This window comes from Lethenteron reissneri, chromosome 7 (assembly GCF_015708825.2).
Source record: "Lethenteron reissneri isolate LAM-NWPU_2019-01 chromosome 7, ASM1570882v1, whole genome shotgun sequence".
Taxonomy (NCBI): domain Eukaryota; kingdom Metazoa; phylum Chordata; class Hyperoartia; order Petromyzontiformes; family Petromyzontidae; genus Lethenteron; species Lethenteron reissneri.
In genome coordinates this window covers 12,841,635-12,858,348 of record NC_083785.1, presented here as the reverse complement: position 1 = coordinate 12,858,348, position 16,714 = coordinate 12,841,635, and the positions used below count along the sequence as shown (strand labels likewise).

Sequence of the window (16,714 nt, the reverse complement as noted above, 5' to 3'; positions counted from 1 at the left end):
AGGGAAATCTGTACAGTACTCGAAAGCCTCTGCCACGCACTGAGAAAACAACTTCATTTGTTTGCCAAATAGCTGGTTTTAAAGTAATATATTGACGGTAAATACTCTTTTAACATCTTGAAACACACCTTAAAATGAAGTTAAAGAAACGGTCACTTAGTGGTCATGTGTCCTTATACTCGTGTAAATGTTGACATACCAAAATGGAGGCACTTTTAGACACTGTTTCAGTTTCTAGGTACTGTCGTCTGTAAATGTCTCAAATGATAATGGATAAATACTAAAATATATTTAAAATCTAATACAAGGCTACATTTTTGCAAATGTTGAGTTATTTTATAAATCTAAAGTGTATAATACACAGCCATGCACGAATTTGAAATCTTATTTATTTTGGCTCCAACTTTGGTAAAAACGTGCCCTTTTGGACTCTTTTGGCTAAAGGTTTCGACATTTTTTTCAGCAAAAGCCATTTGGCAGCACTGATCTTGTATTAATGTTTCCTGGTGGCAGCATGACCCAGGGGGCAGGCCTGCGCTGATCAAAACGTACACGGTTTAGACTGTAATCAGAACATCATAATCTCGGTCTGACAGTTTGTCTGAGGACCACTACTCCCTGACTGGGGTCTGCAACTGATTGGTGACAGCGTGAGACCAGCACGGTGAAGAGTAACATTTCTATTTCATAAAGGACTCATTCTTAGCCCCCGGAAAAATGTGAGAATTTTGTACTCGGCTCATGGCAAATGTACGACACTGGCAAAGTCTTAGATAAATTAGATCTAGCATTAAAAGCCTGCACAACCCTTGCATAGTTACATAGTGGAGTAAACTTGGTTGCTACAATACAGACAGTATAGGTAACCAAAGTACCTTGGAAATACTGTACAGTATGGGAGTCTCCTGATTCATAAAAAAATGCCCATGGTAGTACTCAATTGCTTTTATGCAATATTGTACAGTATTTTTTTGCCAGTGATTGGGCAATTTTGAACTACCATACCTAAAAAAGCGAGCTTCGCCAGAATAAGCTATCATGCTCACGACACGTTTAACAAAAACATGGTACAAGCATTGCATTTTGTCAGCAATTAAATACCCACAGAGGTGAGTGGGTCAAACATGTGCAGCTCAATTTCATAGCATCTAAAGTGTGGCGAGTTTACATTTACAAATTGTCAAAGTTAATGTAAATTCTGCTCACGGTTGCATTGATACAACATTCGTCTCAATGTACAACCTCAACAACGAGAAGCCGTAATGTGTTCTCCAATAAAATATAAATGTGCATCCAGTTAAATCGTCCAATTTTGTAAAATTAATGCACAGGCATTAAAGTGAGCCCGCGTGCAAGTGACAAATTAATCGATAGACCTACCATTTGCAATAAAGTAAACCGTGCCATATTTTTATGTTTGGCTAAAATAAGTCTGTATTTGTGTAATAGTGATGCCACAGCAACCAATATTAAAATTCAGCAATTTTCATCGCACAACCATGCTAGTTAACATCAATATGGAGCAGGACTGTTAAGAAGGTAAACCAAACATTGAGTACAGGATGCCTTTTTATAATTTTGACTTTAAATGGTATGAAAACTATAGTTGAAGCAGATAACTGGGATGAAAACATTAAAATAGAACAGTTAAAGTTTTATTTTACTATGGAAAAGCAAATAAATAAGCAGTTGATACTTTTTGAAAATAACATGTTACAACGACAGCATTTGTTTTTAAGGATGTACGATTTGCATAACCTTGTTTATTTCTGGTCTGTCGTTTTAAAATATATAATGACTCATGACATAGTTATTTCGTGACATTGGATTGCTACCTCATCAAAAGCACGGCATTACAATTGTAACCGATTACTTTTAGAATCCTGACAAAGCACCGTTTCGAAAGTAATCAGAAATGTATGAATATGACTATTTCCACACTTATCCATAATGTCTAATGTCATGCCTTGCTGTCAAGTATCAATTCTATATATATTAAATGTTATATTCAAGGTACATTAAATACAGCAGTTTGTGGATTTTCAACATGTACTTGTACACGTTAATAATTTTAACAATGATTGCCTTAAATTTCGATTTAAAGCTTTCGTGACTGCAGGGATTCATCTTCTTGGTTCTTTCGATAAAGTCACGTAGAATGGAAATAATAAAATAATAAAATAAAACATTATAAAATAATTCTCACGACGTTTCGGCCACAACGCAAGCAGCCGTCCTCAGGTGAAGACCAGGTCTGTCGGGGAGACAGCGTTCCATTCTACGTGACTTTACCGAAAGAACCAAGAAAATGATTGCCTTATATAACTTTATATAAATATTTTATTTTATTTCTTGATATAAAAAGTGTAGTGCAAAAAGTTTGTGCTAAAAAATACTGTATTCTATTACTGTAAATATGTACCTAGGCTGTACTTATTCAGGTATAGAAAGGAAGTTTAACTCGTAGGTTTTCACGAAATAAAGTTTGCATCACATATGAATAAACTTGCAACCACAGACACAAATGAAGATGTAACAAGAGTTATAAAAAAAACAACGATTTATAATGCATCTAAATTCAACCACATCTCAATTAACTTTACAAAAATGAGAAAAAGTACTCGAGTATGGAGGGCGATTTGGGGCGGTGGTGGTCAAGATGAGACAACCAGCACCAACGCCGAGTCCCAGGGACACCTGGGTCAGCCAGGGCAGTACTGACAAGTCTCACCAATAAAGCACAGGGAACACAATTGTAGTTGATACTCGTACTACTCCAGATTCCATAACTTATCGCTATTGTGGAATGTTTTCATCACTGTACATTCCACAAATGTACACAACGGTAGATTACATAGCCTGACATACAAGTATAATAGGGACGCATTAAAGAGGGGCACAGTGTTCACATAATGGCACAATTCTTCTTGTCTCTCTCAACCTCAGGTGCTGGGGCTTCTTGGGGCGCAGCTCGGGGCGGCTGCCGTTCCCTGAGCAGGGACAGCCGACGCAGCAGTCGTTTTGAGGCAGTGCGCTTGAACGTCGATGGCTCGCGTGTCCCTTCGGCCATACTCGAGCCCGCTGCATCTGCACTGCTGCTGCAGCCAGTGTCAGTGGGAGTTCCCTGCTGGTGCTGCCGGCGCGTCTTCTGGGCAGTGGTCGGGCTCAGCAGAGCATCACGTACAGAGTTCGTGTCATTGTCTGTTGCCGAGCACTCCACGTAACACACAGCCCCCAGCTGCGTGGCTGACTCCGATGCCTGTAAAACATGCATGGCAATGATAATTGGTTTTTTACCCTTCTATCTGGCAACAAAACTGACACCTTTTTACAAGGAGTCATGTTTGCATAGACCGCAATACCTGCAGTCATAATACAAACAAAAGAACATAACTCTGATAATGTGCACTGTCCTTGAAGTTGATTGGTCCACACCCAAGACAGCTTTCCTTAGAGCCTAGTCTCACATGGGTTGGACCAGATGACGCCAAAAGGCGCACAACTCAAAGACAATGCACAGCAATATTGGTGAGTAGTCCTAATGATTGAATGAGTGTTACACATCTGTTGGCAGTTCTGAGCCAGTGGTTAAAATGCTATGTTCCTCTGGTGGCACAATTTACAGTATCCCTAACCCTTAGAAATCGACAGTTGGTCTCATAATTTTGCAGAACTCAAAACGATGACATGCTTGAACAAATGACTGGCATTTGAACTTCAGATATCATTACTGGAAGCCAGCTCCTCTACCATACACTGATCGTGTCCTGTACACGTGTCCCTCGCTCTGCATGGGGGGAAGCTTTCTGAAAAAAGGCCATGCAGAGCATATCCGTGCAGAGTAAACCCAGATTTACATATGAAAAGAAAGGGCTTATGTTCCAGACCCCCTTCAGACCCCCTCTCCAGACCCAGTATTCTCACTTCTGTATTACTAATGCATGTACAAAACACAAACCCACAATACGGAGTCCAAGTTCCATGCGGGAGTAGGCAGACAGGGAAACAATTTTTCTTATTCAATGCCACATGCTCCCGTACTCAACCATACGCCACGTTAAAGGACTATATACCGCGCGTATTATGAACGTGTACGAGTGTTTTTATTGCCATCATTTTATTACTCCGTGTTGATAAACACTTTTCACGTTTGCACTTTGACTTACTGTACAATGTGCCATAATAACTCTCGTGTTTGGAACAGACTTGCTGTTAGTAGCACTGCTGTAATTTAGCTAGCTCGTGAAGCCAACTGAAAGACAGGGAGAAACCACGATAATGCCTGTGTCATTGTATTCGCTCACGAAATTAATTCGTAACCAAATTGGTTGCCTTTGACTGTGAGGTCGAGGACATAATGACGCACCCATCAGCATGATGCAACATCCGCTGGAATGTTCGAATGTAGCGACGCTGCTTGTGGCGTCATTCGCCACGCAGAACGGCAGGACAGGGGACTCACCTGGTGGTGAGACACCATTCTCTGGGATTTCGTGAGACGGAGGTCCGATTTGCACCCGACAAGCAGCAGGTGGGCACTTGGGCAGTGGGACTTGGCCTCTCGATGCCACTGTGAGCACAATCATCATCGATGTTATTACCATCTGTATTATCAGTGCTACCATCAAGACATTACCAGCATTGGCATTATTATTAGTATTAAAAGGCTGGGAAATAACTGTCATCATTACCACCAAGGCACGTTTAAAAGAACGTAATTGTTGCGATCATCGTCACGTCCGTTAGTGGCATTACAAAAAAACACTTCTGTCATCATGCATATTTATTCAATCAGGTGAGGCAACCGAGACAAAAAAGGTATTTTGCAAGAGAGGCCAGGGATACAAACGATAATATAGGGTACATTTCTTTCTACATTGTTCAGAAAAAAATCGTACATTATAACTAACATAAGAGTGCACAGATGTCCCTACATCCCCTAAACTAAAAGACAACGATCTCCCATATGGCCGTAAAGACTTTTGTGACAAGTGCCGCAAGAAAGCACCGAAGACCAGCATGGCACACTAGCAATTTTCGTGGCCAGCACCATGCCAGATACTAATTTAAGGCCGAGTCAACCTAGGGGAGTCGCAAGATCAATTCACATATTTGTCACTGATGTTACCTGTGGAGGGCAATCGAATGCAGGTCGCTGGTCCATAGCACATTGCGCTAACCACTACACTACCACTCTCCCTAAGGCAAAAGACAAAGATCCCTCATATAGCCTTAACAGACTATAGGGGCAAGTGCTGTTAGCGAGCACCTATGAAGGCCAGAACGGTACACGAGGTGGTTTGGTGGCCAGCACCACGCCCGACCGCCTTTGTCTCCCCAGTGGCGATGTTTACACACCGCACCAGGTACTCATTTAAGGCTGAGTCGACCTAGGGGAGGCCCAGGACCGGTTCAGATAATCGTCACTGGTGTTAGCCGTGAGCGGGAATCGAACCCGGGTCGCCAGGTTCATAGCGCAGCGCGCTAACCGCTACACTACCGCTCCCCTAAGGCACACACACGGGCACATGCACTCGGACAACACGGGATGCATGATCTCGCACCTTTACGTGGATGCTGTGAAGCGTCTCTGGGCGGCTGATGTCGAAGCACAGCAGCACGGCGGAAGCGTGCTGGTACGAGAGTGGTCGCACGGTGTCGTAGTGTGAGGAACCTACAGGAGTGAGCATAGGGTCAGCTCACAGGGCAACTACATAGTTTCTCTTTCAACGCTGTGATCGGTATATAGAAGAGTGGTGCTGTGATAACATGTAACATTTTGTTTCTGTAACAACGACGCGGAAATACGCAATGGTACACATGTACGCGTGTTCCGTAAACACCATCACCGACAAGCATGCTAATACAAATAATAATACAATGTACAGCCCTTTGTCAATCTACCTCTGAATAAAGCCGAGCGGATGCCATAGCAACTATGAGCGACTGCATCATGCCGATCACAAGAGGATGGTGAAGAGGGCTGCTCAGGACCAGTTCAGATACTATTTGGCACTTATTTTAACCATGGCCAGGAATCAAAACTCGGGTGACTGCCTTCACTGCTGTATCCCTTACACGAATATTTTCCTATGTACCAATAGAATATGGATTTAATCTAAGTGTGCACCATAATGCATTATAGTATAGTGCGCACATAAAAGTGCGTGTAATGTACATTGTTCTTATGTAGAACATGCAGTGAAGAGTCAAAATGGCCGTTGAAATGCAAAAAGTGTACAGCAAAAACAAATACATCACCAGGCATGGTGGTGCAACGCCTCTAACTCGGTGGTTTTAAGGCATTGGTTTATTAGATCACACAGAACCCCTGAACTCACTGGCCTGAGTCGTGGCCAGGCGACGAGTGGGCTCACGAACCCTCCTTGGCTCTTAAATATAGTTTTGAGTGTTATCTTCGTGTACGACTCCAGTTCTCTCAACATGCAAACTACATACAGTATATAAACTTGAATTTACCAGTCGACCTGGCCACATGTGATAGTTCATCGAAGTCGCTTATATCATCATATATGTGGGAGTGTATGGTAGACAAATAATCTAAAGGCATGTTTATAAGACTGGAGGACGAAATCGGAAGACCCAGAGACAAATCCACGTGGTCACAAGAAGGGAGAACATATACCAGGCGTCAGGGGCGGATTGGACTTACGACCTCCTGCATACCAAGCAAGGGCAATAACATCTCACCACCAGTGAGCCCCAAACCACACCTTAAAAAGGAAATGGCCAAACATAAATTCAGGGCCATCCTCAAACAGTATTGAGCCACGGAAAAGTTTACCTGGATAAATATAATTATCGTTGTAAAGTATAAAGTGTATACCACTTTATACATATATAATACTACATACAGTGTATAGTTGTAGTCCCCAATCTTGATCAACCCGCGGATCACTGTTGACCCTCAAAACAATTGTTTAGTAGACCACCATGCATGAATATATGTTTTTAAACTACTTAAGTCATAATATCTGAACAGTTCTGCGGACCACTTCCCATGGCCTTGCTGACAACAATTAGTCTATGGACCAGAGGTTGGGAACCACTGCTATAACAGTATATATGCATACTGTACTATACAACGTCAGTACATACTACATAGTATGTATATAGTATGCACACATACTATATATAGCATGCAGGCATACCACTGATTCTCAACCTGTGGTTCGTGGGTTCATACAGGCCTCCTATGGTTATTTTTTACCAAGTATAGCCACAAGACACCCTGTTAAAAGTACCAAAACATTAAAGGTGGTATATTTAAATATTATTTTTTAAACATGTATGTTCGTGTAAAACTCAACAAATTACAATTATTCCTCAGAGTAAACCTTTAAAACACTCTATGACCTGTCCTTATAAAAAAATACCTGTCGGGGCCAGACATTACCACACCGGGACTGACTCGTCATTATTTTTCAAGAACATATAAATGTTACAAAAGTTCCCACATTTCCAGCCACCATAGTCACGACCCCAATACGCAAGGCACAAATTGGCAACAGGCATTGCATCATCGGTGCTATCATCATCAACCTTTAATATGAATCATCCTTTAACATACGTCAGTACATTACTTATATCAAATTACACATGTGCAGAACTGGATATGCCAACACTGCTGAGATGCATGCAAGCTCATTTGTAAGTAATACACGTGTCTCAGTGTGCATATGTACAGTATGTACCACACATAATAACAGTACAGTGGGTACACATCGCCTTTTGAGGTCACTGTAGGTGAAATTCAAGACTCTCACGTTTCACCCCTTTGCATTATGAGGCTATTCATCTGCCACACGTTTGTAGCCATTCTAAGCCACTCCTGCAGTTTGTATCCTATCAAGATATTAGCGCATCAAAGCGCCGTCTTAATAGTATGAGAGAGATCGGTGAACTGCACGGTATACCTAATGGATATTAGAATTAGCAACAACCACAAAAAACGTCCCTACAGGAATGCCTAGTCTTGGCGACTGCTCTGGGACTGGTCTGGGCACATTCTCGGTGTTTTGAGTTATGGCAGGGGCACACCTATAATCCAAAACTTTAATGGCAAGGGTTGGTGGATCAAACAGCGTTGTGTAATTCGCAAAACATGCCGAGCTACAAAACGGCCAGGATAGGCAGTATAGCAAGTGGATTATTTAACCTATCTGTGTTGATATTTGAGTGTTATCCCCTGTACGTGTGTGTGTGTGGGTTTTCTTTGTGGACACTCGAGTTTTTTTTCTAATGGCAAAGCTTTCCTTAATGATATATACAAATCGGCCTCATATCCCACTGCAGTATGCTATTTGAAAGAATCCTGAAAGTAAGGCCGTCCTGGATAAATAATTGATGTTTCAGTCAATTAAGTGTTTAGTGATACTTTAGCACATATGTGCTATGTAAAATGCAAATCCTTACCAACATGTGTCCCTGATTTTAAATACATTTTAAAAGTGACAGCAAAATATTGGTTGATAGGAACTTAAATTTACATTCCACACATGGTTTGTGGACAATACTATACTGCACTAAATATGAATTCTATATTGTATTTCCTTCCAAGACTGCACTCCACACGAGTGCCATACCATCATGACAATACTAAAGAAATGTACTTAATACCCAATACAGGAGTGCTACACATAATGTGTACAAATACACTTTACTCATTACCACTTTGTTATACAATATGCCAAGTACACACTTACACCGAGCCCTCAAGTTGGAAGCCATCCACCACACAATAGTTTGGCCAGTCTCTGCACGTGAGAACATTAAAAGGATGACAGCTGGGGTGAGGGTGTTACACTCACAGCAGCCACAAGGGAAACTGGAACATTCTTTACGCTTTAAGAAAGTGCAACTCAATAAACGAACAACACCTGTCCTTAGACAAGCACCCCGATTTGTATTTCTCAGGCTGTTCAACACAAAGCTTGAAGCTTCGTTAATCACAATAATTGTCCTTTCTTTATCCAGGTAAGCCTTAATGCGTCTCAATACTTTTTTAGGAGGTTCCTGCATTGGGATCCTCAGCCAATTTCACGAGTAAAGTGTTGGACAAAAATTGAGTAGGGTACCCAGAGAACACCCATGCAGCATTATACGAGTTAACACTCAAAACTCCACGAATATGGATGTCAAGAAAGTATTTTCTATTCTCTCATCTCCTGGACACATTTCAGCTCAGCTACATCGGTGGTGTCAGGAATCTGTTTGATCCACAAACTATTTCCTAACAATCAATGGATCAAAGGAATGCACCAATAAATCTAGGAATTGAGAAACACGACTCTATAGTAACATCACTGGAACATCTCTTCCATACCTTTGAAAAGTCAATGCAAATGGTGTTACTGGTGCGCTATGCTGTGATGTCTGAGTGGAGATTTTCTCATGGATAAAGCTTCAAACTTGTATCCAACAACCCAGTGAGTATCCTTCATTTAAGCAGGAGACAAAATACACCGATTGAAGCAAAGGAAACATTGCCTCTTTTGCAAGGGTGACATGTGTAGGTCATCTCCAATTGCCAACAGCTCTTTTGGTTGCATTTTCTTTTCAATAACAATTTCCCCATCATAGAAATGTGAGTCGGTGTGGGGCCATGAAACCCCCCCTCACACACGCACGAGCCTCATGCTGAGTGAACACCACTTAAGAGCTTTGGCTCTGGCTAAACCCACAATATCAGCTGCCACCCCCATACACACCTGAGTTGTCCAACACCAAGATGTCTGCGCTCCGGCCGTCCGTTCCATTCAGGGTCACCGAGCGGCTGTCAAACACGCTGGGCACATATCCCTGTGGCAGGTGGTGTGTTGGGTGTGGGGGGGCAGTTTGTGTGGTGAGCAACAACCAGGGGAGGGGTAGAGACAGCAACATTGCACTGAGTGAATCATACATTATTTAATAATAATAAAACCGTTACAAGAATGCAGCAGCGAGTCAGCTGTATTTGTTCTTGGGGACAATGCTGCGGGCTGTGGCCTTAACATCCACTGTGGATCTGCACATACACGAGTGGCTTTTCATTTCGGCATTTGTGTTGAATAAATGTATCACTTATTTACGCAGTGAAATGTGGAGCACAGAACGCATGCAGTGCCGCCACATGGAAAGGACGCTTCAACACAGTGCCGAAAGTATGTGTCCTTCCTTTTTCCTCGGTGTAGCAAAGGTCACCCGCTGCATGAGACTTGGCAAGCCTTTCATGTGAAATCATTACTCGTCAACAGAGCAAGCACAGTATTTGCAGATGCTGCCCGTTGTTGACAGTGGTGAACAAGCACAACTTATATATATTAAAAAAAACTCACATTCATCAATAACACTGTGGCCATTAAAGAACAAAATATGTAAATAGCACATAAACATGTGCTATTAAGGACCGTTGTCTAAAAGGTCCCCTTTTTATTTTAAGGCAGAGTTATTGACACGTGTTGATTTTCTGTTCATATAGCAAAGAAGGCAGTGTTTTTTTTGACATGTTCTACTGACCCAACGAGTACACTCAAATATATATGTTGAACTTATTTCGCACCGCCATACGTATCCAACCGTGCTCATCACACATGTAGATGATGCGCTGTTTGCTTAAGGTTAGTGTGACATTTACTTGATTTAAAATAATCTCAAAACCCATGAAAGGCTGTGGGGAGTTTTTGACCACATGTTAGGTCAACAGCAAACAAATGTTGTTTAACTACTGTAACATTTTATCTAACTAAGAAGATAGCTGCATGGAAGTAATAGTGCATCACTCAGCATGTTTGCATTGTACAATAAATAATGTAATTCTAGATTTGAAGCTTTCGTGACTGCAAGGATTCATACTCTTAGGGTTTTTTCGGTAAAGTCACGTAGGTAAAGGAATAAATAATGTAATTAACTGACAAACCTACCCACTAATTAAACTTACCTGTCAGTCGCTTATTCAACGCTTTATATATATTATTACTGTCCAGAACTAAACTATTGAATTAAAGTATGTTTAACTTTACCAGGCTAGGCTCACCAAGCTATACATCTATTTTTCAGAAGCGACCTGAAAACAAATTATTGCTTAACTAAGTGGCTTATCATGTGGCAATTTATAGCAACCAAATACCCGAAATGCATGTTGATTTTAAATGTGGAGGGAGAAATTGGAGGACCCGGAAAAAAATGTACGCGACTGCGGGGAGAACATGCAAACTCCAATATACAGCAGCAGGCGTCAGGGTCAGGATTTAACTCACGACCTCCTGTATACCAGGCGAGAAAGTTAACATCTAGCCACCACGGTCTCCCATATCGCCACTGCTCTTACACGTGGCGATATGGGAGACCAATAGCCACGATGTAATCTACAATTTTACTCTTATCCACAGGGTAAATGTGTGAATAGGATTAATTTTCCATGCGATTCCTGTTATACTTGGAAATTTTTTTTATTATTAGGAATTTGTATTATTAACCGAGAATAATAGGAGTTTTCGCAGCCCATACAAATGCCATAGATAAGGGGCAAAAATCTTGTACCTAAGTTGTCATAATTGGCATATTTTAACGAAATACTGCAAGTAAAAATCAGATGTTGTATACACGACTGTAAATCTAAAGATTGTACAGAGACAACGGAGTGAACTATTGCACTGCTGTGTAATTTCATTCCTAAGAAAATTATTTCGTGATATTTTGTTAACAGTGGTGCCCCAAGCACAAATAATAAATCAACTCACCCATTCATCAAGAACGCAGCCTTAAAATGAAAATACTTTCAGATACTGTAACAGGCAACTTTTTGGGCAATGACTCTTTTTTCATGGCACATAAATTTAGAGGTCAAAGAGATGAGTGGATAAGAGTTGGAGACTATCGCATTGAAATTTTTTTGCTGATGGACAGTTTTTAAAATGGCATATGAATACTGTAGTTACTTATTAGCAGCTACTATAAGCATATCACTTACGTATTAAAATTATAGCATGAAATAAACTGTGCATTCATTGTAAAATTATAGTGTTTCTGGCACATTGCATTATGGGTGGTAGAGGTCAATTAAATCATGACCATAATCCATAACAGCAACGATATTGTACTGCATTTTTAAAGATGCTGTTTTGGATATTATACACAGTATAACAATTTACTAAAAATAGAATTGCATGTAATGTGCATCAGGCTGTCTTTTGAAATACAGTGGTAAAATGACCCAATGAGATACAGTAATATATAGTTTATCGAAATGCACTTGGATTACAAATAAGGTAACATCATGGTGAACAGGATACTTGCTCCTGTTCTATCCGGATGGCATGATGCACTTTATTCCCCCCCACAATAGTTTCATGCAAAAGTTGTGTTGTAATCCAGTGGGTGTGTGTATATACTGTACAGTACATATATGACCATATTTATACAACGTTATTAAACACCAGGCACAATTTCGGGGTCAGTCTTACTGTACAGTCTTATTTATAATCAGGAGTATGGTACATATTTGCTTTTACAGAAACAAGTCGTGGGCTTAAACTTTGGAAACGTAATTTGAGTCTTGGTGTCTTAACGAAGAAGTTATTAACTACTGTACCGCATATGCCAACACATCAGGCATAAAATACAATGATTATGCAGTTATGGATTGATGGGCCTGCCGCTGCAGTAGAGTGCAATAATGTTGGCTTAACTTGGCAAGATGTTTTTCTAGTAGTTTCTGGACATACACTATTGCACATTAGCACTGTGGTATATTCAATTCGTTGTAAAGTCATATTACTGCCGCCACGTTATGCTGACCTCTGGGTTGTGAGGTCAATGTTTATTTAAACAAAACAAGGCACATGGGCCAGGCCATTGCAATTGCTGATCTCAGCTGCTGCCCATTGGGTAAACAATGAGCAGGGTTACACGAGATAGGCGGATGCTCTTATGAACACATTGCTCAAGGCATGGCATAGTATGTTGTTACCTGGTGGTCCAATTTATTACCGTACAAGTAATTATTGTAGAGCCCTTTGCTGATCCACTGCTGAATCAAGGCCTTCCCACGCTGTTATCGATCAAACCGCATCACACTGGTGATGAAAGAGGACCAAGGACCAGTTCAATTATCACTCTCACTAATGGCACAAGCATGAATGAAGGCGGGTCATCGGGTTCTCTGGTTAGCAGTGTGCGAACCTCTTTGCCACTGCTCAACCACACTGTTAATGTAATTTATCCCGTGACCTAGTCTATGTTTATTTAAGCTTTATATACCATTTCATGCATGTATGCAAAGCTACAGGAGCGTTTATGTCATTGGAAAAATGTAGATTGCCAAATAAAAAGTATTTTTTTTGCTCCGTCACACCCTGGAATTTTAGAGCAAACAGCCCAGAGCAGATTCTTGCTCACTTATTATGTTGCCATACGTAACATGTCGTGTTACATTGTATGTACTGCATATAAAATACAGTACACAATATACTGCACGGCAATACAATATCAGGAACTGCATGAGTATATACATACAGTATAAACATGCGTTTATAGTGTATATTAAAGTATCAATCAAACAATCACATAACTCGTTTTCAATGTAATCCATGTATGTGAAAGGGGGAACAATTACTCTCACGTGTAATACACCTAATACCAGGACGAGTGTAGGTGGGAAGCAGTAGCAAGATGTGCCCCACATGCCATGGCAGGTGAATTTACAACTGATCCCTTTTGAGTAACACATTTTTTGAAGAGGCACAATTTTTGAATCATTGAGTTTTGCCATTTTTTTAAATTAAAAGCGTAGACGACACAATCATTGTGCCAAATGTATTATTTATGGTCCTTCGAGAGCAGGGGTCGGCAGCCCGCGGCTCTGGAGCCGCATGCGGCTCTTTAAGGACTGCTAATATTTATAAGGACCACCCCGTCTCGTATTCACGTGCTTTGCGGCTCTTGAAATATTGAGTTTTTAACAGAATTCGAAAAAAATGGCTGTTCTTGTTATTTTCTAGAACATTATTATAATGTACGTCACTCAATAACAAGATCATATATGAAATATTGAGTTTTTAACAGAATTCGAAAAAATCGCTCTTCTTGTTATTTTCTAGAACATTATTATAATGTAAGTCACTCAATAACAAGATCATATATGAATCCATGTTAAAGTATCCAACAATATATTTATTAATAAAAATGTCATTGGGTATTGTCAAGGACACCAATAACTGTTAATTTTGTAAACGGAAACCCCAATGGACTTTCCACCAGATAAAGTAAAGGTTATCCATACAACGATCTCCCAGTCATTAATTGTATCGAGGTTGCGATGACTGCACTATCCCCCCACGATGCGGCGAGAGAAAATCAGCCATAAGTATAAATGTCCCCAACCCCAAATCCGAACCTCCTGGCCCCGACATTGAAACCAACGTAGCGGCTCTCAAAAGCTTGCTTCAATAAAAACCCAAGCAAGGTCAATGATTTTGATGAAAGGCTTGTAAAATGATTGAATACAAACATTCGGTGGCCGTAGTTCCAGAGACTCCCGTTTATTTCCCGGCAAAAAAGCCATTTATGCCCGCAGCTACTCATACAAACACGGGTCACTGCCTCTCACCTGTCTGAAAGGGTCTCCTGCCAACGCTCCAAGGAGGGCCGTCTTCCCACAGGACACATCACCCACGAGCATGACCTTGCGGGTCACCACCGATCCATCCACACCAGACCCAGACGAGCCTCGTCCATGCGCCATCATCACGCTGCTTCCGAAGCGGCTGGGACCCGACCTCCTGATGTTGTTGCCCGCGCCGCCCTCTCGGTTTCGGACACCGGCGCTCGTGCTTGCCGTACGACGCAGGGCCCCGGTTATTGGTGGCTGCATGATGGTCGGGCCGGCCAGACGGAGTGGCCGGGATGCGTCCTGAAGCCTGCGAACATACGACAATGGTCAGTTCTTGAATGATGAATATGTGCGTGAAGGTGTGTGTGTGTACGCTATTTGTTGGAAATCTACTGCGTGACTCGTGTCATCCTCGTAACTTAAAGATGATGTTCATTCAACTTATTTCCATCTTTTGTCATCCACATCATCTCTCATGGAGAGCCCGATTCAAAATAATAAATGTTCGTCCTCCTCTTCCCCTCCCCCCCCTCATTTTCCGTTTAAGAATCATCGTCGTCGTATCTCCAGCCGAGCCCTTGGGATATCTCCTGCACGACACATTCCTTCTCAACGGACTCATCAGTCGCACTATTGATTGTAGCCATTCTGTCAACATCTCAATTCATATCATACCACTGTAGCTTATTCATTCAATTCTGCTGTAACACCACCTCTCAAAACACGTGCGACCTTTTCAGTGAAAACGATGATACTCTACAGTATTTAAATTAAGTTATTATATCCAATCTTGTCCTCACTTGGACCTGTGGCTCTCAATACCCTGTCCTTATATCTCAACCACTGCCGTCAATTAAACAATTAGGCTCTTTGTGGCCAACACTGTTTGACGAACAGCCTAGGTGTGTCTCCTACATTGTATCGAGCCGTGCTGATGTCCCGTTGTAGTCATCAACAAATGTGTGCCAACGAATTACCGTATAAACATATGTTGTCCTGTACTATTCACCAACGTCTATGCTCCCCCCACCATACACTAACCCGCATTGACCAGCCTGGTGAAGTATGGTCAATTGACATCTACCGAGAAGCACGGCGTGCTGAGTCTCTCATCCGGCAGTGGATTGACAAAAGGGCTGTAACTAGCGCTGTAGATGAATACTTACAATGGACGTTGCAAGATGAGCAATGTTAGGTAAGGAATTATGGAGTTTAGGGCCGCCGACAACAAACGCAACTCAACAATAGCATCGCAAGCAGACCCGGCGGTCTACACCGTTCACACACGACGGCGTTTCAAATGGCATTAGTACGATTGCTTAAATATGTTTCGTGAATGTCTCCTCCTTGCTGTATGCCAGCATATGAAGTTTGTTGCGGTTAACCGTGTAAGCGAAAACAGTAATACTGTAAATAGAAATTGTACCCCCGAAGCAATGAGCATTGCTTGTTCGGCTAATTGACTCGAAGGCAGGCAGGCAGATCGCATCGTATTCTATGTAGTCGGTACGTTGATCTTCTTACATTTTGTAAATGGCAACGTTCAGATGCGCTGTCGTCAAACATGTCTGCATTTACCAGCACACGTACGGCAATGTGGTTAAGCCTCGCCATTAGTCAATACATCACTCATTGCAATCACGAGCTTACCTGTTCAAATACAGACGCTTTGAGGTCCACAATGTCGTTAAGTATTCTTGATGTATAGGTAACGTTCGGTTAATTAATGCCTATCTCTATAACCCTTGCGCGATATACCGCACTAAAATAATTACAATCCGCACTAACGGCGTGTAGCATCCACCTGTCTAAGCGAGAAGCAAAAGCCAAGTTATCCACAATAACTTACAACACTTCGGCCAAATTTGAAGACCACATACGCGCGCCCGTATAAATATACACACGAACGCAATATGATGGGAAAAGGGTGATTTCACAGTCCCCCTACACAGAGATATCGCCGTGTCGGAGACAGAGCATTGGGGTAGACGCACAACTACCACGTGTCAGTCGGTAGGAATGAACAATGCGCTGAGCGAGCTGCTCTTTTGTTTGGCGAGGATGACGCAAGCGGCACTCCCTCGCTGCCACTGAACCCCTCCC

General features: G+C 41.7%; 1 protein-coding gene across 1 annotated transcript; it reads right to left on the bottom strand.

Annotated features, from left to right (window-relative positions):
- Positions 1-2,318: 2,318 nt before the first annotated feature.
- On the bottom strand, positions 2,319-16,714 carry LOC133358186 (rho-related GTP-binding protein RhoN-like). Its single transcript, XM_061576398.1, has 6 exons — positions 16,262-16,714; positions 14,609-14,918; positions 9,732-9,822; positions 5,565-5,674; positions 4,463-4,570; positions 2,319-3,259 (listed from the first exon to the last, which is right to left on the bottom strand). Exons 2-6 carry the CDS (start codon positions 14,870-14,872, stop codon positions 2,906-2,908), a joined length of 927 nt encoding a protein of 308 aa, XP_061432382.1. The 5' UTR covers positions 14,873-14,918; positions 16,262-16,714; the 3' UTR covers positions 2,319-2,905.